Source organism: Leuresthes tenuis, unplaced genomic scaffold (genome assembly GCF_036924035.1).
Source record: "Leuresthes tenuis unplaced genomic scaffold, fLeuTen1.0.hap1 SCAF_16, whole genome shotgun sequence".
In the NCBI taxonomy this organism is placed as follows: Eukaryota; Metazoa; Chordata; class Actinopteri; order Atheriniformes; family Atherinopsidae; genus Leuresthes; species Leuresthes tenuis.
In genome coordinates this window covers 17,826,396-17,853,179 of record NW_027325370.1, presented here as the reverse complement: position 1 = coordinate 17,853,179, position 26,784 = coordinate 17,826,396, and the positions used below count along the sequence as shown (strand labels likewise).

At 38.9% G+C, this 26,784-nt stretch overlaps 1 protein-coding gene across 3 annotated transcripts in view; it reads left to right on the top strand.

Annotated features, from left to right (window-relative positions):
• atp2b3b (ATPase plasma membrane Ca2+ transporting 3b) overlaps positions 1–26,784 on the top strand; it is a 57,106-nt gene that overhangs the window by 3,893 nt on the left and 26,429 nt on the right. For all 3 annotated transcript variants that reach the window (XM_072366659.1, XM_072366661.1, XM_072366660.1), the window contains exons 2-17: positions 2,408–3,226; positions 7,966–8,163; positions 10,563–10,820; positions 12,341–12,466; positions 14,433–14,558; positions 17,281–17,322; positions 17,433–17,597; positions 19,017–19,088; positions 19,241–19,383; positions 20,724–20,856; positions 21,052–21,161; positions 21,326–21,460; positions 23,515–23,621; positions 23,785–23,860; positions 25,404–25,562; positions 25,642–25,821. In XM_072366659.1, the coding sequence (XP_072222760.1) occupies positions 2,977–3,226; positions 7,966–8,163; positions 10,563–10,820; positions 12,341–12,466; positions 14,433–14,558; positions 17,281–17,322; positions 17,433–17,597; positions 19,017–19,088; positions 19,241–19,383; positions 20,724–20,856; positions 21,052–21,161; positions 21,326–21,460; positions 23,515–23,621; positions 23,785–23,860; positions 25,404–25,562; positions 25,642–25,821 (2,280 nt within the window). In that variant the 5' untranslated portion in view covers positions 2,408–2,976. The remainder of the gene's footprint in view (positions 1–2,407; positions 3,227–7,965; positions 8,164–10,562; positions 10,821–12,340; positions 12,467–14,432; positions 14,559–17,280; positions 17,323–17,432; positions 17,598–19,016; positions 19,089–19,240; positions 19,384–20,723; positions 20,857–21,051; positions 21,162–21,325; positions 21,461–23,514; positions 23,622–23,784; positions 23,861–25,403; positions 25,563–25,641; positions 25,822–26,784) is intronic.

Genomic DNA, 26,784 nt, shown 5'->3' with positions numbered 1-26,784 from the left:
GTATAAAAAAAAGATGTGTGATAGAAAAAAATGTCTGTATTTTGAACATCCAAATTCAAAATGCAAGTTTTCGGTATTAATGTAAAACCTTCTCACGTAGATCATTGGATTTTTAGATTGATGCACAATGTATGCAGGTCCTGAAAGAGAGGTGCAACCTATCCAGTGGATCCAAAACTTCCATAGCTTCCTTCCAGGACCTGTCTGTGGGTGTGCTCAGGAATTGATAAGAACATTTCAAAACTCTTTTTTTCTTTATACTATGGTATGAAAAATGAAAGGGGAAAAACACATCTCAAGATCAAGAGTTATCTCATTATCCAAATATAGTTTGAATTGATTAAGCTCTCATCTATACCCCCAGATGCCACTGCCTGTGCTGAAGAGCAGACATTTACTAAACGCATTGCAGCAAACAGATGAACACATGCTAGCCTTGGCTTAATGTATAACATGATAATGAATGATGAAATTAGGTGTTACTGCAGGAGCCACCGAGCTCACCATGATCATCTGGTGATCTCCAGAAACCAAAACTATGTTTTGATGTTGAGCAAAGAAAAGGCAGATTTCTCAAGAAAAAGAGGTCAATTAACTGCATAAACAATGTTTGTTATCTCAAGACAACAGAATATTCAACTTGTGATCTGGAAGGCAAGGCTGCTCTCGGCTTCCGTACTGTGGGTCCCCAGTGCCAATTATATTCTCATCATTTCCTATTTGTAACTGAGTTACAATTCCCAACTCTAGTATTAATTAAGTCATAGTTTGTAATTTATTATGGATACTTTCACTTTATTGTACGCTGCTGGACCTGAGTCGCCATTATCATTCTCTGAATGTTTCAACATGCTAAGAATGACAGTAAGATGTACCTTAAAATGAACTTAGGACCTACTCTTGGACGAACCGAAGGAACCAGCAGGTTTGAGGCTGGTAGAGAGAGAGATGGAACGCCATAGTTTTGTTTTTGTTTTTATCTTTATTTACATAAAAGGAAAGAGGAGGTGGGATGATATCCAGATAAATTTTAGATGTAAAAGTTGTGTTTAATTCTTAGTAGGGGGAAAAAAGAAGCAACATTTCAACCGAGACTGAGAATGTTGCAGTTTGTCTGTTTAACAAGATTATGCAAAAACTACCCAGAGGAATCTCATAAAACTTTACAACTGGAGCAAAACAAAAGGAAAAAACAGTTTAATTTTCATTCAAATTGAAAAAATTCTGGATGTAAGGCAAAATTTGTTTGAAAAAAAGGTCTATTTTTGTTAGCCGAACTGGACTTTTGAAATAAATCTAAACAAGTTAGTCTAACAAGTTGAACTAATACACCTATTTAGTGAGGTTGGGAGTCAAATTTCTCCTGCATGTACACGTTCAGTTGGATTCAAACTGACCAAAGAGCTTAGTGCATGTTCCACAGTTTCCGTCACTGTCTTTGGCTCGGAAGCAACAGAAAAAGCCAGTAACAACAAAGCATAACCACAATGTATTAGATACATTTTATTTAAAAAAAATAAATAAGTAGACACATGAAAATATACAGCGGGCAAGAAATTTACTGTAAAGCTGTCCCATTCACCTCTTGACCTGGCATTAATTTGCTGCCAGCAAAATTGTTTGTCAGTTGTTTTGGTCAGTGACGTAATGGGTCTATTGGAAAAAGTCCAATACTAAGAAGCTGAAAGGAAGCATATCGCCCCCTATCATACCAGAGTTGGACATGCTTTGATCAAGACATCGATCCCACTCCTGTACTTGCATACTGGGACAAGGGCAGTGGTCCACTTAGATGACCTAAGAGAGATAAAACTATAGGTCAGCTTTACTGTATTTTATATTAGAAATGTTTGAAACTGTTGATACAAAGTCACCCATATAAAAGTTTATCTATCCATCTAGACATTCTGGTGTATTGTAATTGATTGATTAGGTATTAGAGCCTACTATAACCTTTTAGTTTAGGTTCACTCTCACAAAAGATACAAAGCAGGTGAACTCAGTGGAGCTTTTGGTTCCTTATGTGCCTCATGTTTTTCTCAAGATTCAGAAAGAGTATTCAGCTTCAGTTGTGCTGCTAGCTGCATGTTCCACTGTTTGTTATTGTTGTGTCCAATCATAATTTTATTACAGAGATAATATGTCAGTATTGTGTTTACACCTCATTGTAGTGCCCTTTTGGCAGAAAAATCAATAAATGCAAGTTTAAATATCACATGGAAGTATCGTGTTTGTACCAGTTCTCTAATTTAAGTATTTATTTAGATTAAGATACATGCTTTTATGCATTATTTTTAGTGCCACAAGTGGGGCCAGCCTTGTCTGCCTCTCTGATTTTGATGTAATGGTAGTGAGTGAGATCAATAGTACAAAGTGGTAATGTTTCTGTCTCTCTGCTATCTCCCAGGTCCTGGTGGTGCAGCAGTAGCTACCTCTAAACTGGATCTGCTTCCCGTCTCTGATTTATCTGCTGCCCTTGCCTGGCTCGCCCCACTCGTCATCCGTCAGTCATCTCTTCATTCCCGTCTGTAGGTCCGCCTGTCCGTCCGTTCATGGAGTGGCCGTGACCCTGGAGGGAGGGGGACAGAAACGAGGAAAGAGTGGAGTCACAGGGGAAGAGAAGGAAAAGAAAGCTGGATTCATTCAGACGTCACTCTTCTGAAGTGCTCCTGCTCGCTGTCCTTCATCCCCCTCACCCTCCTCCCCCACCTCCCTCTGTTATGGAGATTTAAAGCAGTGGGAGGTTAGGCTAAGTTAGTGAGGAGCAGAAAATATACAACCAAAACCCTCTCATTGCCCATATAGAAAATCTAAAGAAAAATTTCAAAAGTGGTTTGGGTGCATGATTTCAGTAACATATTTTTGAATAAAAAAAATTAATAGCACATGAACAACCCTTCAACAGCCAAACGGAAGAAGAGCTGAATAGATTACGGAGAAACAGGAGGACCAAAACAAAGAAAGAAACTTACTGATATGTCAACAACGGCCACAATGGGTGAAATGGCAAACAGCGCTGTGGAATTTTATCCCAAAGGGACTCGAGGTGGGGGTGGAGGAGGAAGAACGGCAGATGGCAGCCACGCAGGGGGAGACTTTGGAGTCACGGTGACGGAGCTCAGGGAGCTGATGGAGCTCCGAGGTTCTGAGGCCATACAGAAGGTCCAGGACAGCTACGGAGACACAGAGGGGCTCTGCCAGAGACTACAGTCCAGCACTACTGACGGTGAGCAGGCATGGAGTGAAAAAATGGTTGAATGGGTCAAAATGGAAGATGAGGATGAATGGATGAATAATGAACATGGCTAGATAGAAGAATTGGTGCGAGCACAGATGGTGGAATGATTGGGTGAATAAATAGATATATGGGTGAATGGATCACTGAATGGATAAACTGAATGCTGGTGCTCTGGGCTGGAGTCTCACCTCGCTGCATGAGTGATGCTTCTGCAAACTGTGTTATAATGAAATAATGAGTGTTTTCATTTGTCTCGAACAAATGACACAGACTGAAAACATATTCTAAAAACACTCCGGAACTGACTGTCATTTCATGCATGCACCATTACTGCTCAAGTAACCAGAATTTACCTCTACTGCACTGCAACTCAGAAAGATGAATGGAGAATGAAATGAAAGCACTCCCATTAAACAGTAAAAACACATCTTACTCATGGAGCGTAATCCTGGTTATGGAAGGCAGTTTTTGCGTGCACAGAGAGCATGGGTGGATGGACTGATTGATGAGTGGATGACAGGATTATAGTGGATGGATGAATGGAAAGCTGATAGAGTGAATCAATAAATGGGTGAATGAAGTAAAAGTGTGCTACTGTAGGATTAACTTGAATCTCCAGCAGTACACCTACAGGGGTGCTGGTATTTTTGGAAGTTTATGTCACAGTTTGAAGCTGGATGAGGACATAAATGTAGGCAGAACACAGGAGGCTGGATGATGAGCTAAATAAATATTTAATAAACATTGCAAAGCAGAAGATGCTCTACTGGCAGGGGATCTAAAATCCAAAAGACTAGTGAAGCAAGGAACAGATTTAATGTGAAGCTGGAAGAAAAACTCAAACAAACAATGAAACATCCACAGGAGGAAAAGTGGTAACAGCAACAACGAAGATCATGCAATGAACAAAGGAAACCAAAAGGAATTACAGAGGAAATGAATGACAAATGCAAGGCAGGAGTGTGAGGGAACAAGCCTTGATGAAATTAAAACGGATGCAAGGCTAACTTGAAAACAGAGCAAACAGAGATCATTACAAACCTGATAAACCCTAACAGTGTAGCCATTTACTGCATTACTTCAACACCCAAAGTCTCAATTAACTCTTGTGAAATAAAGATAAACTTACCTGTCCAGGGTGTACCCCACCTTTCGCCCAATGACAGCTGGGATAGGCTCCACCCTCCCACGAGCCTGAGTTGGACGATGTTTGCCAGATTACCTGGATGTTAACGTTCCCATCTGTATTTTTCTGCTTTGATTCTTATTTTTTATGACAAAGGGACTCTGTCTTGTAATTATGAAAAACTATTTGAATATTGAGTCTTGAAATACGGTAGTTCTGCATTAAATAATCCCCTCTTTAAGGTTACAATGTTCAGCTTTTGCTGGAAGTATCTTAAAGTCCATGAGATCACCTTTTGTGACATGTCTTCTTGTACATTAACTTTCCACCAGTACCTGACACAACAGTGGCAAAAAAGTAGTTGTGTTGATATTCTTCATGTTATTTTGCTGCTTGTAATTTCCTGGAGCACAATTTGAAAATGCTCTTGAATCATGCTGCTCCTGATTTAGCATCCAATTAAATTTGTTTTTTTTTTGTTAGATTGAGATTTTAGCAAAGTTAATGCAGAGCAGTGGGCGGAGCCTGGTCATCCCATTGAAGCAGAACAATCACAGCAGGTTGGGATAGCCTCCATAATATAATCAAGATTAGTAATAATCAAGATTTATAATCAACCTTAGATGGTGGTTATCGTTTTGCATAATTGTCTTCATTCACCTGTATAAAAGATGGGTGAAACTTTTTTATAAAGTTGACAATATCCTGTAAATGGGTGTTGTTGTTCATATAGCATTTTCTAGGACAGTTACAACAGTTACAAGAAAATTAAATTAATATCAATTACAAATATTTTATTCGTCCACACAAATAACTCATATTGTTGTGGAACAAATAATAAGGAGAACAAATAGTCATTGCAAGAAGCCATTTTGTATGTTCACCCTTGGCTTGTTGAGTATAAACTGGAAACTCCACACACCAGTCTTGTGTTAGCCACACCTTCACAGGTGCAGTTAATGAAGCTAATTAAGCTCAGTGAAGCTCATGGACCACCTAAAGACTCTTGCACTGCAATGGAATGGCCAGATTGAAACTACCTCCTGTACCAGTCCTTATTGAAACAGACCTGAAGAAGAACCTCTGACTGAAAAACTGAACTTTATAACCTTTCTGATGGTAGGATTTATTGCACTTCATTGGTCTAATCTCAAGAAGGCACCTGGTTTGAATCTTGGCTGGGTTCTTTCTGTGTGGAGTTTGCACGATCTCCCTGTTCACATGTGGGTTCTCTCCGGGCACTCCGGCTTCCTCACACAGTCCAAAAACATGCATGTTCTGTTAATTAGAGAATGTTTGCTCCTTTTGCGTGAACAGTGACTCAGATTAACATTTAACTAGCTAAATAGTTGGCAAGTACTGTTTTGGATGGATCAGTCGCTTAATTTGGCTCCTGCTTTGGAAATGTGATCTTATTTCTTAGATGACAGTTCCTGCTGATTTATGCCAACTTACTGACCATTAATTGGTAAAATTGTCAATAGATTATGCAAATGACTTTTAAATATGGTCAGAGTAAAAAAGTGTTGATATCTTCACTTCATTGTAACATAAATTAGTCCTCTGATGTTGCCATGTGGTTAACTCAAAAATAAACTTATCTTAATAATCCTTGAACATAATATGAATACTCCAATTAAAGCTTTATAATGACTGCTCTAGGTAGAATTTGGGTCTGTTTCTTTGTGTGTAACTACAGTACATATGCATATTGGCATGTTCTAACAGGGGTGTGGTACCACACAACACCCACTCCTTCAACTAGTTGTAACCTAGCAACACAACACCAGCGAGAAGTTGGCTTGAAAAGTCCGCATCAGAAAGGATGACTGTGAACTGTGAGATGGAGATGGTGAGGAAAACGTTAAATGAAGGAAAATGTGTTCAACTGTTTGTAGATGATTTGTGTGTGAGTGTGAGAGAGAGAGAGAGAGAGAGGGTTGGTGGGTGTTGAGTTACAGCAAGTCTGTGTGGAGTGTTGCTAATTTGATACTGTGAGCTGGTCAAGAATCAGTGCAGCAGGTCCCTACAAACCTAACACAAACACACAGAGTCATGTATCTGCAAATGTCCCTACAAAGCATAGTGGGCAAACAGTGCTCACAATGCTGCTCTTCAAGCACTTGGAGCGTCTTCTTTTGCACCGTGCTGACTTTCACATTTGGTGTCGTCTATTGTGACAAACCAGCAAACGCAGATAAAGAGAGTGCTCTGAGCCCACCCTGTAGAAAACTGTCAAACTTGAAACTGATCTATCAGAAGTCGCCACTCAAGATTTATTTTCTGCTCCACATCTGAGGCGGTTGGTGACAAAAGCGGCAGCCTCTGCTTTGTGCGAGTGCTGGAATCGGCAGATCACACAGTGAAATATGGAGACTTGCAGCGCTACACATGTATACATAATGATGCAGCTGATGCTGAACATCATCTGTAATATGATATATGGAGCAGGATGGAGGCTAAATCAACAAAGAGTCTCCCATACACACAGACATACGGATACTCCACTGCAGTATGAGACCATTATATCTACATTGAAAAGACAGAATGGAGGATGAACAACAATGAGAAGGAGAAAGAGGGACTGTATGCGTGTGTGAGTTTGCGGGGAGGTAGCCGATGGGTGAGGAGGGAGAGCTCGAACAGCTTGCCGCATTGTCAAGGACACATCAAGGGGAGATTGAGGGAGAGGGAGAAAAAGAGAGGAGGAGGAGAGCCGATGAGAGAGACTGTGGAAGAGGATGAGGAAGAAGGAAAGAAAGGAGGGATGATGGAAGGTGGGGGCACTGATGAAAGGAGGATACAGCTCCCTACGATTACTCAGCATAAGGTCACCTGTTTCCTGTCTCTCCCTGCCTCACCGTGGCCAGAGCCCTGTTGAGCGTCATATTGCCACAGAACTCCTCTGCATATGACTCCCTGCAGCAAGTACATTGGACCAGGACATCTCCAAACACACACTCGCACACAAACGGAGGCAAACAGATGCAAGTCGTCGTCCCCCCCCCCCCCCCCCACACACACACACACTTTTGCATTTGTCAATCAGAAAAAAATACTAAAAAGAAAAGAAGCTCTGCTCAAAACCTACCACAGAGAAATGACATCACCTGTTGCTGGGCAGAAACCTGTTAGACACAGGAAGGCCTGGACCTGATATCCTGGTCACTATGGAAACTGAATCACTTAGGGGTGAGGGTGAAGGGGAGATGAGGGTGAGGATGGATATGCTGCAGAGAGAGAGAGACAGATTTTGGAGGGACTGAAACTTTTGAATTTGACCTTTTAAATTATTTTTCGGCACAAAGTTTTGACATTTGTTTTTGTCTTTTTCATAATTTTGCATGTGTGTAACAGTATGAATACATCCTGGTGATAACCTACTTGCTGCTGCATAAGGCTGTTTGAATTTTATCTGCACTGCCATGAATGAAAGTGAACCCCGAGGCTTTCAAGTGATCAGAGATTCATGAAAATCTGGCTGAAATTAGATTAACCTTCAGTCTGTTGTTTAAAACCTAAGCAGCTCATGTTGTGAATTTATCTGTTTGTGCAGAGGCACATTAGCAACTGTGACTTCTTCAACTGTCTCATCCTTCAGGTCTCAGTGGAGATCCAGCTGACCTGGAGCGTAGACACCAAGCATTCGGCCAAAACTTTATTCCCCCGAAGAAGCCCAAGACCTTCCTGGAACTTGTGTGGGAAGCTCTACAGGACGTCACCCTCATCATCTTGGAGGCCGCCGCCATCATTTCACTGGGCCTCTCTTTCTACCAGCCTCCTGGAAAGGAAAGCGAAGGTGAGAACATGGGCACGGGGTGGCAGGTGGAGTTGGTGGTGTAAGGTAATGTGTGAAGAGAAAAGCTGGCATTGGGGCCAGATATTTTAAAGACAAAGCTGGATGTGTGAAGCCGTGATGATTAAAGAAGATCAGACAAATAAGAGGAGTTATGTATGTTATTTACATTAACATTATGTATACATGTGAGTTTTTAAACTTGGATATGTCTGCTAAAAGAAGGCAACAGACCCATTTCCCACACACTGTACTGTTACCTTAATTTAAAATATTTCCTCACGAAACAACCCATTGAGTCGCTGGAACGGTAAAGAATTGCATTTTATCCTTCTAAAAGCTGTGAGAAATCGCAGTTCCTGAAAAGCATTTAGTTCTTAGAAAATGGTTAATTGCTATTGACTGGACCGCAGGAGTCAGCTATACTCAGCTGGACTGTGAGTGCGAGCAGCCAGCTGCCATACAAACTGGTAAAACAGATCTATCACGTCCCTCTTTGTTGGTGATGGCTGATTCAGAGCCTCCAAGTGAGATGCGCTGCTTGTAGACTTGTTTTGATGAAAGGAAAATAGAGTTTTGCCTATGCTTGCATCCCCAAGCACAGCACACTCACTGCCAATCAGAGCTGGAGGATCAAAGTTTTCTGTGTTCAAATATCAGGGGGAAAAACTGGCTTATTATTTAGATTTTTTTGAACATTACAAATAATGTAAAACGAGGTGGAAAAACTGTTGGTGCATGTTCTTTCTAAACAAGGAAATCCCTTCAACCATATACCCAAAGCAGACTCATTCATATATACGGTGGAGTGGATGACTGTTTTGTCCTCTTTGTGTTTTCTTTACTTTCTCTTCCTTGTGGTCTGTTGGCCTTTTTCCATTCTACATTTCAAACAGAGCTTGACATGAACTAACTAAATGTTGTGGTTGAGCAAGTAGAAAGTCTCCTGCAGTTTTTCTGATTTGACAAATAAAACCAAATATGATGCATATATTTATTTTTCCTATCAGAAACTGTGTTGTTGTTTGCCATCCACTATCTGTCCAGATGTTCTCACACCTGGGCAGCAACAGTCTCAAACACACAATGCTCCAAAGATTGGAGTTGGGAATGCTTTTCCAACCACTCAAGTTTGACTGGAAAAAAAGCCAATAAAATAAAGTAGAAGGAACCAAAAACACAGGTTGGCATGACTGCAGAGTAAAACAATTAAGGAAATTCCTGTGGAGGTGGTCTGTGGTGGTGGTTCTGTCAGAAGAATGTCACAGACCTATTAGTTTATATAGAACCCTGTTAACAACTCATCGTCAGTTGGATGGTGGTTGTTTAAGTTTAAGTAGGAATTCAAAATAAAAAGATTTAGCATGCTAAGTTTCACATATTTGACAATGCACAGCAACAAGAAAGAGTAGGTGCCTTCACCATGCAGGGTTAACATTTTTCTAAAAACTATTGAGTGCTGACAGTGTCCATTATTAGTGTGGTGGCATCAGCATAGGATTACAGCAAGAACTGTTTTTAACCAACCTGCTTTAAGTTTAAATCAGGAGAAACATTCCATCTGTAACACTGTTTATGCAGTGCAGACAGACTCAAATGACCTAAAATACTTAATATTTTGTAAGATTTTTCCGACATTGCGCCCTATATTTTAGATACAGTCTCTTGCAGCTGATGAATCTCTTTGCCTCTGAGAGACTTTACTTCTCTAAGGTGCTCTTTCCTACTTCCTACTACTTCCTACATGTTGCAAGTGACCTTAGTTAGTACATGTTCCTACAGCTGTTTGTATTCTGTTTCTATTAACATTTGACACAGTGCGCAAAGTGTTTTGGAATAGGTATTGTGAAAGACAAAGTTATTAGTTTAGAATGTTTAACAAGCAACTTAAATTTTTGTGTTTATAAATCACTCGTGCGTTGTGACCTAAAAGCATATCAGCACAACAGACAAAAGCAGGGAAAAGGCAGCATGTTGCAGCTTACAGATCTGTTTATTACCGCTATGAAGGGTCCTGCCAGAGAGGAAGTGGTTTGAGTAAACAAAGAGACAACAAACATGGAGGGCAGTGGCTCTGAAACCTCAAAGTGCACAAAGGTAACAGCAGAACATGCAAACTATACAATGTTGCAATAGAGTAGAGGTTTTCTGTCACATTGGTCAACGTTTTTCGTTATAAATTGTAAATGGTGGTAACTAAAGTCAAAGGCAGACCATTTGATCTTCACATTGTTTGTGTCTATGTATACTGAAATGGATTTCTGAGTCAGAAGTCTGTCATCCTTCAATTCTGATGGTGGATGACCCAATATTTGTGTCTTACACTGGACATTTTACCCAAGATTTTATATCATTAAGGCTTGATTTTAATATCTAACATTTATCTCTGTGCCTCTGTTCAGCGTGTGGAGAAGGCTCAGGGGGAGTAGAGGACGAAGGTGAGGCTGATGCTGGCTGGATTGAGGGTGCCGCCATCTTGCTGTCTGTCGTGTGCGTCGTCCTGGTGACGGCGTTTAACGACTGGTCCAAAGAAAAGCAGTTCCGGGGTCTGCAGAGTCGGATCGAGCAAGAGCAGAGGTTTACTGTTGTGAGGAAAGGAAATGTCATCCAGATTCCGGTGGCTGACATGGTGGTGGGAGATATGGCTCAGGTCAAATATGGTAAGCAAATCAGCACTGAAGTACACGTCACACAAGCTAAAACAAGCTAAACTGCTGACCACCAATAAAGAAAATGTAAAAGTCGATTCCTCAGAAGTTTTACCCTTGAAGCTCATGAGAACTACAGCGGTGCTTGAAAGTTTGTGAACTCTTGAATTTGATATATTTCCATGTAAATATAACTTAAATGCAAAGAGAGAAACCAGTTTAACAAGTATGAAAATATTTTCTTAAGTAATTTATTTTTTTAAGGAAGAAACATTTAAAATTACAATTAATTAAGAAATGACAAAATAATTTAAGGGAGTTATGTTCTAACTCTTCGAAATGATATACTTAGACTTTTCAGTGACAAAGACTCCTTTATGCCTTAAGATGTAACTCTGACCTTTTTCCCTATTTATTATTCTTGGATCTGTGAATATGCAAATTAGCTTTCCTTTGTGACTTTTTCTTGTTTTTCATTTGAAGAATTTCATGATTCACGACATATTGTCCATCATGTTAACAAGTTATTTTGATTCCACAATTGAGACCGTAGGAGCCTCCATGTACAGGTTGAAATAACCAACTAGTATCTGTATCACACAAAAGTACTTTCCTCTCTTCTACCTTGTTTACGCTGCTGCACAGTAAATGAGCTTATTGAAGACTGATGCATCTGTGCAACGATGACGAACGTAGGGAGTAAAATCAGACAAATGTCAGTCGAATTGATATTTCTGTCAACTCTGTTGAATCATTTCTGGAGTTCATCTTGACTTACATTCAGAAAAAGCTGTAAAAATATAATTTTTTGTCCGATTGTTATTTAACTGAGACATATTAAGGCATCCAGCTGTGGTTTAACCATGTTTTCCATCCAATATCCCACTAGTCTACAGGCATCTTTTACCCGAAAAGGTTTTAAACTGACACAATTTATTATTTCTTCATCGTTTTCAACAGCTGCTACTCAGTTCCAGTGACACTCATAGTTATTGTGACTGTTTGGGGAGAGAGTTTCAAGTATTAGCTTTAAAATTAGATTTAAAAAAAAAAATCAAGCATTTTCTCCAAATGGTTGTAGAACAACGCCTAATTTTATTCCTGTTATGTCATGGATAAGCCTTTTAGGACAATTTTACCCAAATAGGAAGGAGTTAGTCACCATGTGTATGATATGAAACTTAAATTCAACCATCCTGCTTCCATCCAGATATACCACAAACTGCGTATTTACAGATAAACTAAAAGGGTTGTTGAGTTTATAAACTGCGCATCTAAATCCCTTATAAAAGCTGTATAAGAATTTTGCTCGTATGTTTATTGTTTTTGATCAATCGCTTTGTAAATTTCACGTTTCTTAGCATTGACGCTTCCTCTTAAAAATGTACTGCTTATTTCTGTAGTATGTATTGGTTAGTGCTATCTGATATAGCCCGAAGAGATAAGATAAATAAATACATGACATGACTTGAACTATAAAGGACACTCGAATAAGGTGACTTAAACACTGATCTGTGCACATTTGTGTTCAGGGGACCTGCTGCCTGCTGATGGTATCTTGGTTCAAGGCAACGATCTGAAGATAGATGAGAGCTCCCTCACAGGAGAGTCTGACCACGTACGCAAATCTGTGGATAAGGACCCCATGCTGCTTTCAGGTGTGATTTCACATTTTTAATTATGGCACTCTTCCACTTTGGTTCTATAAAAAGTCAAGTCAGTTTTAATTCACACAACCTGATATTTAAGAAATGACCCCAGAGAGCTCTACAATCTGTACAGCACAAAGGGTGTTGACAGGTCATGTCTGTCCTTTGATGATTACATCCTGGAGTGACCCTTCTCTTTCTGATGATGTAATTAGATGATGGACAACTTCAGTGGTATAAATGCAGAACTGAAGTTCAGCTAAAATAATTCCAGAAGTGGAAGTGGTTACACATCCAAATATTTGATTGTCAAAAACATTCTGGCACCAGGCATTGATAAAGAAAAATGTATTTTCGTGAAGCATATATAAAAAAACAAAACAAAGGGAGACATTTTACTATTTCATGGAAAAATATCAGCTCAGCTTGAATGTGATGGCAGCAACACATTTAAAAAAAAAAAAAAAAAAAGGTTGGGATGGAAAAGCATAAAGTACTAAAGAGACAAAGCTGGAGGAACATGTTGCAACTAATGAAGGCAACAGGTCAAAATAACTTACCGGTTTAAGTTCCAATTAGTAGCATTTAGGACCATCAATCAGCAGAAATGCAGTGTCACATAGTTGAACTGGACTTTTTAAACTGGTCTGTTTCTGAATCGTTGTGCTCAGGCTCTAATGCTATATGGCGAAAACTGTTGCTTTTCAGAGAGTAATTATTCAAAAAAATATACATATATATTGCTAGATTGTAATTAGTTTTTCTTTCTCCTTTTCCTTTGGTGTTTGGATTACACTTGAGATAAGAGGCAACAGCAACTGTTAACATTGTACAAAAAACCCAATATGCAATCAATAATTTTTTGATTTTATCAGCTGAGATCAAATCACAGTATTATCAACATGATTTCAATATTTGATTAATCTGTTGTTGTTTGTTGCCAATTTTGGCCACATTTTGCCACATTTTGCCACATTTCACGGTATCTTAACTTACAGTATATGGACAGAGAAGTGAATTATTTGCTTGTGTGGGTTTCCTACAGTAGACTGATTGAGGTATAAGCAACAGCCATTGCAGCATTTTTCACTTTGTTGGTGTCTCTCTTAATTCAGCAAAATTTTGTGTCTAAAACTTAATGATCCTACTCTTATAATTCACCACACAAGATCAAATGACTGCCTGGATCAGATGGATTCAATTTAATTAGACTTTTTGTAGACATTGTGCTTTTATTGTAATATTTCTATACCACTTTCACATATTCATGTTTTCACTTGCTTCTGTTTCTTACTGTAAAAAAGTCCATAGATAATTGTCAAAGACCCGGAACACTTGAGAAAACTTCAGGGTTGTTTAGGTGCCTTTTAGTTCATTCTTCTGGAAACTTTAGTAGCCAGTTTTCAGTTAAATATGCAGGTAAGAAAAGTAGAAACATCTCAACCCATTTGTTTCTTTTTTTTTTTTTTTAATTCTAAGAAGCTGATAGAGGCCAAATGTGAATATTGAAAGGTGATGATTATCACGACTTTAGGATGACCAAAACTTGACCAAATTGTCTTCATCTCATTCTTGACCCAGCAGCAGCATGTCTACATCATGCTTGGAAGATATTGTGCCTCCTGGTTTATTATTCATAAATGGGGTTTTTTCAGGCTTTCATTTTTCAGGTTTTTATTTAAAAAACACACAATATCATATTTATTGACACTCATGCGTCACTAAGACAAGTCCTTTAAGCTTTTTTCCTTCATGTCTTAAAAAGGTTAAACCACAAGTCCAAGAATCAAAACCCAAGTTTACACTTTTACTCAGTACACAACACTTCTGTCCCCTCAGGTGGAAAGAGAAGAGCATCTTGTTGGGTGTTGACATGTCACATATTTGCAGGATTACACATTCTTGGTCAGTGTGGCATTTTGTAAGCACCAGTCATCTCTTAAGTGAATCTGAACCTGCGTGTTTGGATGTTAAGGTACCCATGTGATGGAGGGCTCTGGCAGGATGCTGGTGACAGCTGTCGGTGTCAACTCGCAGACGGGCATCATCTTCACCCTGCTTGGTGCTGGAGATGTGGAGGAAGATGGGAAAGAGAAGAAAGGTAAGTTACTCAGTGGAGAGACAGAAATAGTGTTTTAGATAAAGACTATGCCTAGAGAACGAATGATTTGTAGTTTTGTCTGTTTGTATAGAGATAAACATAATGTTTTTTTAGGCTATTTTTTTGGAAGCAAATGAGTAGAACATTGAACATAAGTTAAACGATAATCCTGTAATATGTTTCCACTATTTCCATGGACAATTATTTCATACTGCTTAACGTATATGTAAACATAAGGACGGATTACTAAACAGGCCTTCTGGGTATATGTTTTAGGGCCCATTGACAAAACTGCTTGTTTGAAATGACTATAAATGCAATTACTGCAGAGAGACGAGGAACTACCACAGAGACATAACATTACTGCAGTGAGATGAGAAAAAATGACCACAAACCAACTCCAACACCCCAAAAGAATCATAGAAATCACAACTGATACCAAACAACCCTGAAAACACACAATGATAAATAGACTCAAAATGAAGACCACTATGAGTCACAAAATTGCCTTTAGGTGAGGCAAAATAAGTAAATAACCACAGACAGATGATAGAATAACTAAAAAGTCAAACACAAAGAAGCATAAAACAACCTCAACTGATATAAATCAACCACAAGAGAATGCAGAACAACCACAAAGAGACACAAAACACCTCCAAAAAGACACATAATCAAAAGAGATACAGAAAGATCAGAGACACTAGGTGACTACTGAGGAAAACAAAAGGATAAAGAAATTATAACTACTAAGTAAAAAAAGAAAAACCACAATATCATGCAAAGAGTCACACAGTGACTGCAAAAAGACCACCAAGAACCAAAATTAAATACATGGAGGCACAAAAAGAGGCATAAAACAAGCATACAAGGAATAAAATCACTATAGGGAGGGACCAACAAATTACTAAATTCTTCGTCAAAACATGCAAAAGCACTACAGAGAAGGACTACAGGGACAAAACGACAATAAAATGACCATAGACGTGCACAAAAAATTTGAAATAACCACAGTTTGCACAAAAATGAGCTCAGAAAAAAGCAGAGCAAAAGACAAAAACAAACTGACAACAAAGTAATGCAAGACAGCCAAAAAGACATCACAACATTACCAAAAAGAGATGGAAAACTATAAAGAGGACTAAAACTATGAATGACATCTGTGGCTGTTTTGTGTTTCCTACTATCTGATTGTCATGCCACTGTGGTGGGGGTGGGATAGGATGGAATGGGATGGGGGTGGTGGGGGTTGTCAAATCTGTGCCCAGAAGCCTGTTGTTTCATAATCCATCCATCCTGACACATTGCAACATGCGCATGTGGCTTGATAGTTTGAAGCCTTTCTGATTTCAGATAAGAGCTTCAACAGGAAACGCACCAGTTTAACCTCACAGATAATTTTACCCACATCCTCTCCATCCCTCACTTCACCCCCTGTCTCTTGTCTCACACTTTCATACCTCCCCTCCCACCACCACTTTTTCTCTGCCTATCCTTGGTGTCTTGTTTACCCCTCTATCGTGCCCTCTTTTACTTTCCTGCATCTGCCTTTGCACTCCCCTGTTTCTCCTACCTTCCCCTAATCTGAGAGAGTGAGAGAGGCTGCAGATTCAATCAATTATTGAAAGAGCATGGAGGAGGAGGTGGGGGGGATACAGGCAGGGAGAGATTCAGGGAAGAGCGTTGGTTGGTCAATGCATGAAGCATTAGTCTATGCTGAAATCTGTTTTGGAAGGGCCCTGCAGTTAGAGCAGAGCTGCACACAACAGAGGCCGAGCATACTTTCAGAAGCACTTAAGGTTAATATCGTTAGCATTGCACGCGTCCACTGCAGCTCCCGCATCTGCACGGGAATGTGTTTGGTATTGCTGGCATCCTGAAAAACATCATGAGAAAACATCATCCTGAAACGCAGCAACAGACGGCCCCAGATTAGCTAATGATGTTTATCTAATCAGAGGAATATTCTTATTATCTATCATCCTTATTCTGTTCCCAAAGTATTAGCTGAATCTCACAAGAGCCTCAGTGGGCTGGGTCATTCAGGCAGTCATTTACTGGAGCTAATATATTATTCATAAGACCTCTACAAATACCATAATATGTTAGCTTTTCCTCATGCAATGTGTCTTCTATGGGCCTGTTTACTCTTCTGTCTTTTCTTTTGGCATTGAGTTTATATTTGTGAAATTTTTCATTCTTTAGTCATCTCAACAAACACCGTTTGTGGAGTTTTGCGTACAATCACATTCACTGCTTGAGGTTTTTATTCTTCCCATTTTTTTACTCTCTTTGTTTTTCCCTTTTTGCCAAATTCCCCCCCAAAACCTTCCTCCCCTCACACATCCCCAAAACAGAGGACAGTACTCAATTGCCCATCTCTACAGATGCCAGTAACAGCACAGTCACCAATGGTATGTGAGCGTAAAGTTGTCTGCCCCGCCCCTTTCCTCAGTCAGTGAATGGACCCCACAGTGTACACAGTGCAGTGAAAGTGACAGTAACCTCTGATGGACTTATACATCTAAAAATGTTTCAGTCTCTTGACCCGGTGTATGAGGATGTGTGTGCCTTTACTATCCTTCCCTTTAGTATTGTTTCTGTGTGGTTTTCTGTTTCTGGAAGAGTGTGGCTGTCCCTAAATCAGAAATATGAACCAATTATACATACAATAATTATGCACTAACTCCTTCACGCCTGTCTAACTCACCTCCCCTTCTCTCAGGAAAACAGCCTGACGGAGCTGTTGAGAACAATCAGAACAAAGGTAAAACATTGTGACGTGTGTGCACATTGAGCTCAGTTTGCATGTTGGATGAGCATAACTCACTTTCAGTTGCTCTTCTGAAGTGAGTGTTCTGTAAAATGTTTTTTCAGCCAAGAAGCAGGATGGGGGTGTTGCCATGGAGATGCAACCCCTGAAGAGTGCAGAGGGAGGTGAGGTGGAGGACAGAGAGAAGAAGAAGACCAACGTTCCAAAGAAGGAGAAGAGTGTGCTGCAGGGCAAGCTCACTAAACTGGCTGTTCAGATCGGCAAAGCAGGTACGCGACTCTCATTACAAATAAACTGGTCTGGTTTGTAAGCTCTTTTAGCAGTCACTCAGGAAGTTTGTGCAGAAACTTTGGAAGTATAGTGAAAAAACAGACGTGAGTACAAGATGATCTCATGGGATGGAATGTGATCACAGGTAAAAGAGGGAATGATGAATCTCTTGCACTCTGTGGAAAGTTGCATTGTCAAATTTATGACCGAGTTTCTAGATGTAAGCATGCTTGAGTTGACGAGCAACTTCGGCTGCGTGGGCAAGAAATTAACTGTTCGATATGACGTCAGGCAGTTTGAGTGCCTTTTAAAGCACCTAAAGTCTTTACATAAGATCAGAAAGACTACTTTCAAGCATTCTAGTGTAGCCTGAGTCAGTGTTTTACATCACAGGTCCTCAAAGCACACAGCCTTGCATGTTTATCATATGTTGCTCCAACACACCTGATTGAAATAATTTAGTCGGTGCCTCAGCTCTTTAAGCTCTGCAGAAGGCTGAGGAAGACCTATTCATGTCAATCAGGTGTGCTGGAGCAGGGAAACATGAAAAACATGCTGGGTAGTTGAGGGAAACACTGGCCTGAGTTGTACAAAAGAAGTGAAGTTTTTGCAGTGCATTTCCCTGCACCTCATGCATATGCACTACTCTGGTTTTTGCTGGTGTCCCGGTCAGGGCACTCTGGGGGAGAAGCACTGGCCGTCACGACAGAAATTAGGGAAGGGTCCCTCAACAGTCCCAAAAGCTTCAGATTCTCTTGTAGACCCAAATATTAGATTTTTGCCAAGAAAATGACTTGTGAATAAAAACAACATAAAATGAAGTGTGAACTCAGTCTATTTTGAAACTTATCTGACAAAGCTGTGGTTCCTTCACTGAGATAGCCTTCACTCAGAGGATTTTGATCCTGATGTTGTCTTCTACCTCAGACACACTTTCCTCCCCAGCAGTGGCTAATCTCCTCCCACTGTTTTATCAACTTCCAGCAAGTTGCTCTGGGACATATTAAGGCCCAATCCCAATCATTCTTATTGATCGTACCCATTCACTTTGCTTAGATGAAGTACTGGTGTTCTTTTGGAGATAAAGAAGTCGTCATCATCTACATGTCAAATGACCCACATTCGCCCAGTTGAAGGGCTACATTACCAATATTTGTTAATCTCCAAAAGAAAATAAGCAACATATCTTCACAAAATGTGGACAGGAACTCACAACAAACAGTTTAACATCTAGGGTGCTGAGACGTGACATATCCAGAATTACACCATCTGTTGTTAACTAGCTCTATAATCCTCCTCCTTTACTGTTACCTCTCTGTCTGCAGTCTCTGTCTGTCCATATTGTCGATACGCTTACTGAATATTTAACTGAATGTAAACTGAATTATTCTTTTTTTTTTTTTTTTTTTTATTCACAGGTTTGGTGATGTCGGCCATCACTGTCATCATTCTGGTGCTCTACTTCGTCATCAACACGTTTGTTGTTCAAGGTCTGTTTGTATGAAACTTTACATTTCTGTGTGACTTCTCTCTCTTCCCTCCACATTTAACTCACACCAGCCTTTTAATATTTTCTGCTCTGAAAATTACTTTAAAAGGAGTGTTTGTTTGGCTTTGAAATGCAGTTTGCTGTGTGTTGCAGGAAGTACATGGTTGCCGGAGTGCACTCCAATATACGTCCAGTATTTTGTCAAGTTCTTCATCATTGGAGTCACTGTGTTGGTGGTGGCTGTCCCGGAAGGTTTACCTCTCGCTGTCACCATCTCTCTGGCTTACTCTGTCAAGGTAGACCCACTCATCTGTTTTATTTAATGGGTAGTCAGTGGACATCAAGGGTCTGTCCTTTACCCAGTATTACGTGATGCACATGACAGAATATATACCAATCTGATGAGAGAAAAGTCCTAATTTTGCCTGCCGTCTTTTTTCAGTCTTTGCCGTTCTCTTTGAATTCTCGCTGATCAAAGTCGTCTTAGTGTCCAACTGTCGAAATCCAGATGAGATTTCTGAGCAGAAGTGAGAGTGGGAGTAAAAGCTCCCTTGTACCCAGCTCTTGCATGTTTTATCAGAAGGGAAACCTTTATATTTTTGAGACATATTTTTCCCACTGAGATTTATAAGAAAAGCCTTCATACCTTCTCTTATGTCTCTTGTCATCAGGTTTAAATATCGCAAATGAATACTGTACTTTATTTGTTTAATCCATACAAAATGGTTCTATAATATTCACAGTTATTTGGCAGTTGCAGTAACAGTGACCTGGAGTCTTCTCACTGTTGTTGCTGCCAAACAATAACTCCAGGAAGTAAAGAAGTATTATTTTCACTTAATTTTTTTTGCAGATGAACAAATGGATTTATGGAATTTGATTAATTTGTGGAGAGCAGGTGTAGCTCTTTCCCTCTGTTCCCATACTGTCTGATGAGCTCAGAGAAGTGTCTTATTAAATATGCTCATAGAAGAATGCCAAAAAAGCAGATAAAATGATGTTCCAAATATTTTTGAACACATATTTTGATTTTAATCTTCTTATTTGCCAATCTCATAAAAAAAGACACTTGAGCATAAATTTAGTAATAGCTATTTTTAGAAAAAATAAAATGGCCTCAAGTGTTCTCAAGCAAAGATAAGTTTAAGATTAATGGGAAATGTAAATAAATGGGGTTTGTTTCCGTGTCTTAAGACGAAAACATTCGAAAACATCGATATCATTTGAAAACAGCCTCCTGGAAACTTCCATAAACTCGACAGATTATTCACTTGTCACAAAAGCCTTTATTTATAAGCCTCTAAAGAAGTTGAAATGAAGTAAAAACCAATTTAGAGGTTAAACCTTCTAATATTATTATAAATTAATTCTGCTCTTATGTTCATCTATATATCTAAAAGAAATTGTTAGTTTGTATTCAGATTGATGGCAAGTCCACTGTAGTGTGGGCTTAAAATGGAGAAGCACCCATATGTTGCAGCTATTGAGTAATCACCTTTCTTCTTTTCTTACCTCCAACAATCCATCTTTCTCTGTTCTGCTATGCTACTTCTATCCATCATCATTCACCGCCTCCCATCCCCTATCATCCACCCCTCACACACCCTTCTGCTCTCTTTCAATATCTCATATGTAGAAAATGATGAAAGATAATAATCTTGTACGACATCTGGATGCATGCGAGACCATGGGCAACGCCACGGCCATCTGCTCTGACAAAACTGGCACCCTCACCACCAATCGGATGACTGTGGTCCAGTCTTACATCGGTGAGCAGAAAACAAAAGAAAAAACGTTAATTTTACTGCCATTATTTAAACATTGTACTGCTAAGACCGAAAAAAGAGGTATCCCACTGCATTGCAGGTTATTGATTGAATAAAAGCAGGACATGCAAAAAAGAAAAGCATGTAGGAATGATATATTGTTAGGTTGCTGGTTTAATACTAAATTTAAAATTCCAGGTGACGTGCACCACCGTGTGATCCCAGATCCTGGACAGATCAACGCTCGGTCTCTGGATCTGTTAGTCAATGCTATTGCCATTAACAGCGCCTACACCTCCAAGATCTTAGTGAGTCATGTACAGACAGAGATGCCATTGTTCTACAGAAATCCTCCCCTGACTTTATGTATTTTTCAAACTGTAGTTGTTAATTTACTGTGAATAACTGAATCTTTTCTATTACATCCTCTGTTTTTTTTGCACCAAACTGCATCAAACTTACTCTCCCACAGCCACCTGATGTGGAGGGGGGTCTGGCTAAGCAGGTGGGAAATAAAACAGAGTGTGGCCTGCTGGGATTTGTATTAGACCTTCAGCGGGACTACACCCCTGTGAGGGAGCAAATCCCTGAGGAGAGACTGTATAAGGTAGGGAATAAACCATCACTTCCATCCTCAGCAGTTTCATTAATTTATTTATATTGCAATAAAAGTTAGCTAAAGGTTCAGTCACAATTTATTTGGATTAATACAACTATTAGTAAATCAATAGACTAAGTTTTGTATTTCACCATTATGTGCAAGGCCCCATAAATAAGAGCAGCATAAATTTCCCACATATAAAGAGAAACAATAATTTGTAAACGGCCTTTATAACCCTCCCTGAGACAAATTGAAAATAAAGAGAAAGAGTAAGATCATAATTAACACTACTTATGACAAGACTAATAGTTGCCCTTGGCTAAGCACAGATGGTAATCATCCATTGAGAGGAAGTTGATCAAGTTGGTTATTATCTTTTGAGCCTCCCTGATACTAAGTTATGTATTTAGTGTGCCTTTTCATGTTCCTCATTGGTTACATGAGCCAGACATGAGTCAGAAAAGTCAGGGCTTCTCAGTGGGAGTGGGATAAAAGTGGCTTCTCCGAAACCATCTTTTTTTTGTAATGTAAATATGTAAATACTATTAAGTAAATAGTACAACACTTGCAATTTCATGGACCTTTACAAACAAATATCTAAGAACAAAGACTCTGCCTCCTTCTATGAAATAGAAGTATACCTTAACACGTATACCCACAGTTCCAGAGGCAGATGTATTGTACTAATAGCATCTCTGCTAAGCTGAAACTATTAGACAAGCATGAGCTGCCTGCCTCTTTCAGCTTTTAATCAAATCGTCATATTCATAGCATGGTATAATTGACACAAGTTAAAGTACAATCACTTTTCAAATTAAGTGGGATTAGCAGATTTCTAGTCTATTTAGGAGATTTTAGACACCAACTGAAAGGTCAGTATAATTTCCGATACAGGTTTAAACCTACAGTTACACATTCAGTTAATACATTCTGGTGTTGTGTTGTTTTTCAGTTTTTTTTAGTCTGATTTACTGTATGTTGAAAAAGGTGTTCCAAAAGGTTCCACCCTCGGACCTCTTCTGTTTTTTTTTTTTCTTTTTTGAAATCTGCCAAATATAAGTGCAAATTGTTCCATTAACCATTTTAGTGATGGCACTGTTTTTACACGTCCAATTCTGATATATTACAAATCTATAACACCTTACGGTCTGATGTTAGATTGCTCAAAAAGTTATTTCATAGATACATTTTGTTGATAGAAAAGTTCTGTACTATATTAATGTGCAAGATACATAATTTATATCTTGAACTTTAGACTGACTCTGAACCTTTCTTTGAGCCCTACATTGATTGTATTATAAAAGAGTAACTTAACAGGTTAATTAATTGCTTTATCTTTGAAATTAGAGAAAGGTACGGTCTATTAAAACACCTCTAGCACTCATCTTGGACCTCTGAATGCTGTTTTTTTTCATTCATTCTCTTTGTAGGTTTGTTTTGAATAATCTCTACAGAACCTCCCAGTGTTTCATTAATGATTCACTGCTTCAAACTAAGTCTAGAAAGCATTTTCATTCAGTTTATTTTCAGATGTATTATTTTAGCATTCCCCATAGTTTAAACAATAACCGATCCTTAGCATTATCACATATGCTCAGACACACAATATCCTTTTAAAGAAGTTGGACGTTGTTCCAATTTAAAGCTCCTTCAGATTGGAATCACCTTTCCTGAATTTTTTTTTTTTTACATCCATTTCCTTTTGCTGTTTCCTCTAGTCTGTATTTATATCTAAAAAATACTTGCAAATACCTTTAATTCCTAGATTATTTTGTTGACACAGTGTGTTATTTACTAATTTTTCTTTATGTATTTGATCATTTTTCTGTTGTGTTGTTGAGGAGTGCTGATGGGAGTGGGATGTTCAAGCTCTCTATATGCATTTGTGTTGAGTATTTCTGTATGTAATGTTTGTTAGTGTTTTGTTCTTCTGTATGTGTTTCAAGATCATTTGGAAAGTAGATTAAACATCCAAATGGCATTTCTTTCAAAAATACTCAAATACTATATTTAAGTGAACTTTGTCTTCTTTTTGACACGTTTCCCTCTCTCTCTCTCAGGTGTATACATTCAACTCCGTGCGTAAATCCATGAGTACAGTGATCAAGCTGCCCGACAATACCTTCCGTCTCTATAGCAAAGGAGCCTCTGAGATTATGCTGAAGAAGTGAGTGATGGAGAAAGATGAGAAAGGTGGAGGCTGTGCTGGGCGACATGAAATTGGGTTAATAAGTAGAGGCAAAACCAGATCAGAATGAATTTAGACTTTATGGAAGGTTTCAATATAAGAGACAAAAGATGATATGTTTTCTGATGACGTTTCTGTCCAGGTGTTCCTACATCTTAGATGCTAATGGAGAACCACGCAGTTTCCGCCCACGTGACAGAGATGAGATGGTCAAACAGGTGAGACTGGTTGTTATCCTCAGTATATAACTTTAAAAACTAACATGCATCTTGGGTGATCCAATCACCAATAGGCAGCACTAAATATAGAAGTACATGTACTCAAGAGGGATTTATGACAGATTTACTCAATCAGGTGGTTTGTAACACTTATAACACTCTTATAACAGTGTGAATGCAAATCTGTCCTGAGCCACATTAGAGGACAACCCGCTCTACTGAGATGAATCCATTCAAGCAGAAAAGTTTCCCTTAAGATGTTCTTTGCTCCCCCTGTGTCAGGTTTCAGGCCACAGTTGACCGGCAAAAAATTCAACTCCCACAGAACTCAAATGCAATGGGGGTAAATTTTACTATTAAAATTTAAAATGCCTTATTCTAAGGTATATAATTAATGTTTGATGGAGGAAATATAGAATTTTAACCCAGAATCTGTCCTCATATTTTCTACAAAGATGGTAAAATGTCATAATTTCTCTCATCATACCCTCAGCATGACATTTGTTACACAATATTTCACACAATGCCATTAATTTATATTGTATTGCTTTCATGGGATAGCCATTGAGAGTTGCATTTAGATTATTGTTTGGCCTAATTTGAACATATTGCACTGTTTAATTTTGACCTCTCTTATGTAATAATCGTTCTTTGATGCATGTGCAGTAATTTCACTCATGAGGAATGACCTTTTATGCTTCAAAGATAAATACAAGGCAATGTTTGAAAAACCGACAGCTCATTTGTAAACACTCCAAAAACAAAACGATGAGAAGATTAAGTTATTACATCCAGAAACTGTCATGATAGCCACGACTTTCACACACACTTCTGCCACAAAGATCTGCTGCAGTTTTGCTAAACCTTTTGTGACATTATTAAATTAGGGCCTTATTTTGTGAAATCACTTGTAAGAAAACTGACTATGGTCATACTGTACCCTGAATATCTGCCAGCAAAAATATCTCTCACATGTTATAGATAAGCATCCAAATTTACAGTCACACTAAACCCCTGAAGCCTGACTAAACAGTGTGCCAGCAAAAACTGTGACATCAGCTTTGGCAGACATTTACATTCCATATCTGTTATACATATGAAGGCGTTGCTAGATCAGCTTTGGTGCAACTGAAATATTAGGCAACAAAACATGTATTTGTATATTTTCTCAGTGAGTGTAGACTGCACATTGTTTAATTGACTGACAGGCTAAGTGACCTAAATTTGGCTCATGATGAACACGTGCTGTTTGAAAATAACTGCTTCCTCCACATCTTGGTTCCATCTCATTAGTTCCGTTTGCATTGTGGCAGCTTTCTGTCACCTCCTCTTTGAATCACATATTTCGTCTAATGTCTGTGGTAGGCTGGGGGTCTTTTTCCCTACAGCTACCTCACATAGAATTAATCATACGTAAACCTCAAACTGCTTTAGGCTTGATATTGTGTAATTTACATTTTGTATCAAGGAAGCTAAATGGTGTGTAGGCTGATGGGTGGAGATGTGGATTTTTTCTGATCATAGCTGCCATAATGATTACTAGGTGATTGAGCCAATGGCATGTGAGGGGTTGAGGACCATCTGCATTGCGTACCGTGATCTGCCTTCCAGTCCAGAGCCAGAATGGGACAATGAGGCAGTAATAGTGACAGAGTTGACCTGCATCACTGTGGTTGGGATAGAGGATCCTGTGCGACCAGAGGTAGGCCACTGCAAAGTGTGTGAGTTTGTGCTTTAACTTGCATTTTAAAAGCAATTGACATTGTGTCTCTGTGTGAAAGGTACCTGAAGCCATCCGTAAGTGTCAGCGTGCAGGCATCACAGTGCGGATGGTGACTGGTGACAACATAAACACAGCCAGAGCAATTGCTGCCAAATGTGGCATCATACAGCCTGGAGATGACTTCATCTGTATTGAAGGCAAAGATTTTAACCGACGAATCAGGAACGAGAAAGGGGAGGTAAGGTGGGGTCTTAAGTACATTTTTATTGCTGGAATATATGACAAGTTCCGGAGTTTAAAATTTTGGGTGATCTATTGACATAAATTCAATGTAATATTAATAAATAAGATTTTGCTAAAGTAATTTAGAATCAAAAGAAGAACAGAAAAGAAGGGACAACTGGCTCTAAACTTGGCTGTTTGTTTTATGTGGTTTACAGGTTGGTGGAGGTTATTCAGTTAGTTGGAATCTGCAGTTTGCTCCACTAGATCTCAATGCATGTAATTTTTTAATGAATTGATAACCACCCAAGGTGTAGAGTACCATTAATATGTCACTGAATAAATCTGATGGTGTTGAGTTGAATTGATTAAATGGTTTAAAAGAGAAAAACAGAAATAAATCTGCTGTTTATAGTTAATAGAAATGAGAAATAAATCTGCGTTCTAAGTTAGTCACAACACAGAAAAATGTGATTATCTTCCCAGCCAAATATAAATGACTTTAAAAATCAGCAAGTATGTAAAATTAGGTTTTGAAATCATGAAAAAAATTTACCAGAATCGTGCAAAACCTTTACTCCATTTCAATGCGTACATGCAAGGGAAATACAAAAAGTATGCACATACAACCTAAAAGTATCTGAGAGTATCTGGAGCATCTGTAATTCATTGGACAGAGGATGGATGAGATCAGCCAGGAACGACTCGGCCTTCTTCAAGCTCCTGCTTTGAAATACTTTGAGATGAGTTGCCGACAACTTTGCTGTGTATTTTTACTACATACAGCATCCTGTTTGTGTTTTAAGGGTTGAGCAACCCATACCAACTAATAAATGAGAAAGTCAAGACAAAAACAATATTAGAACATCTTCATAAAAGTGTTGTTCTCCTTAAGACGGCATAGTTTACAATAAAAAATGTATCCACTGGTTAGATCTTTTATATCCACGTATTGCTCAAAATGTTGCCTGTAATCTAG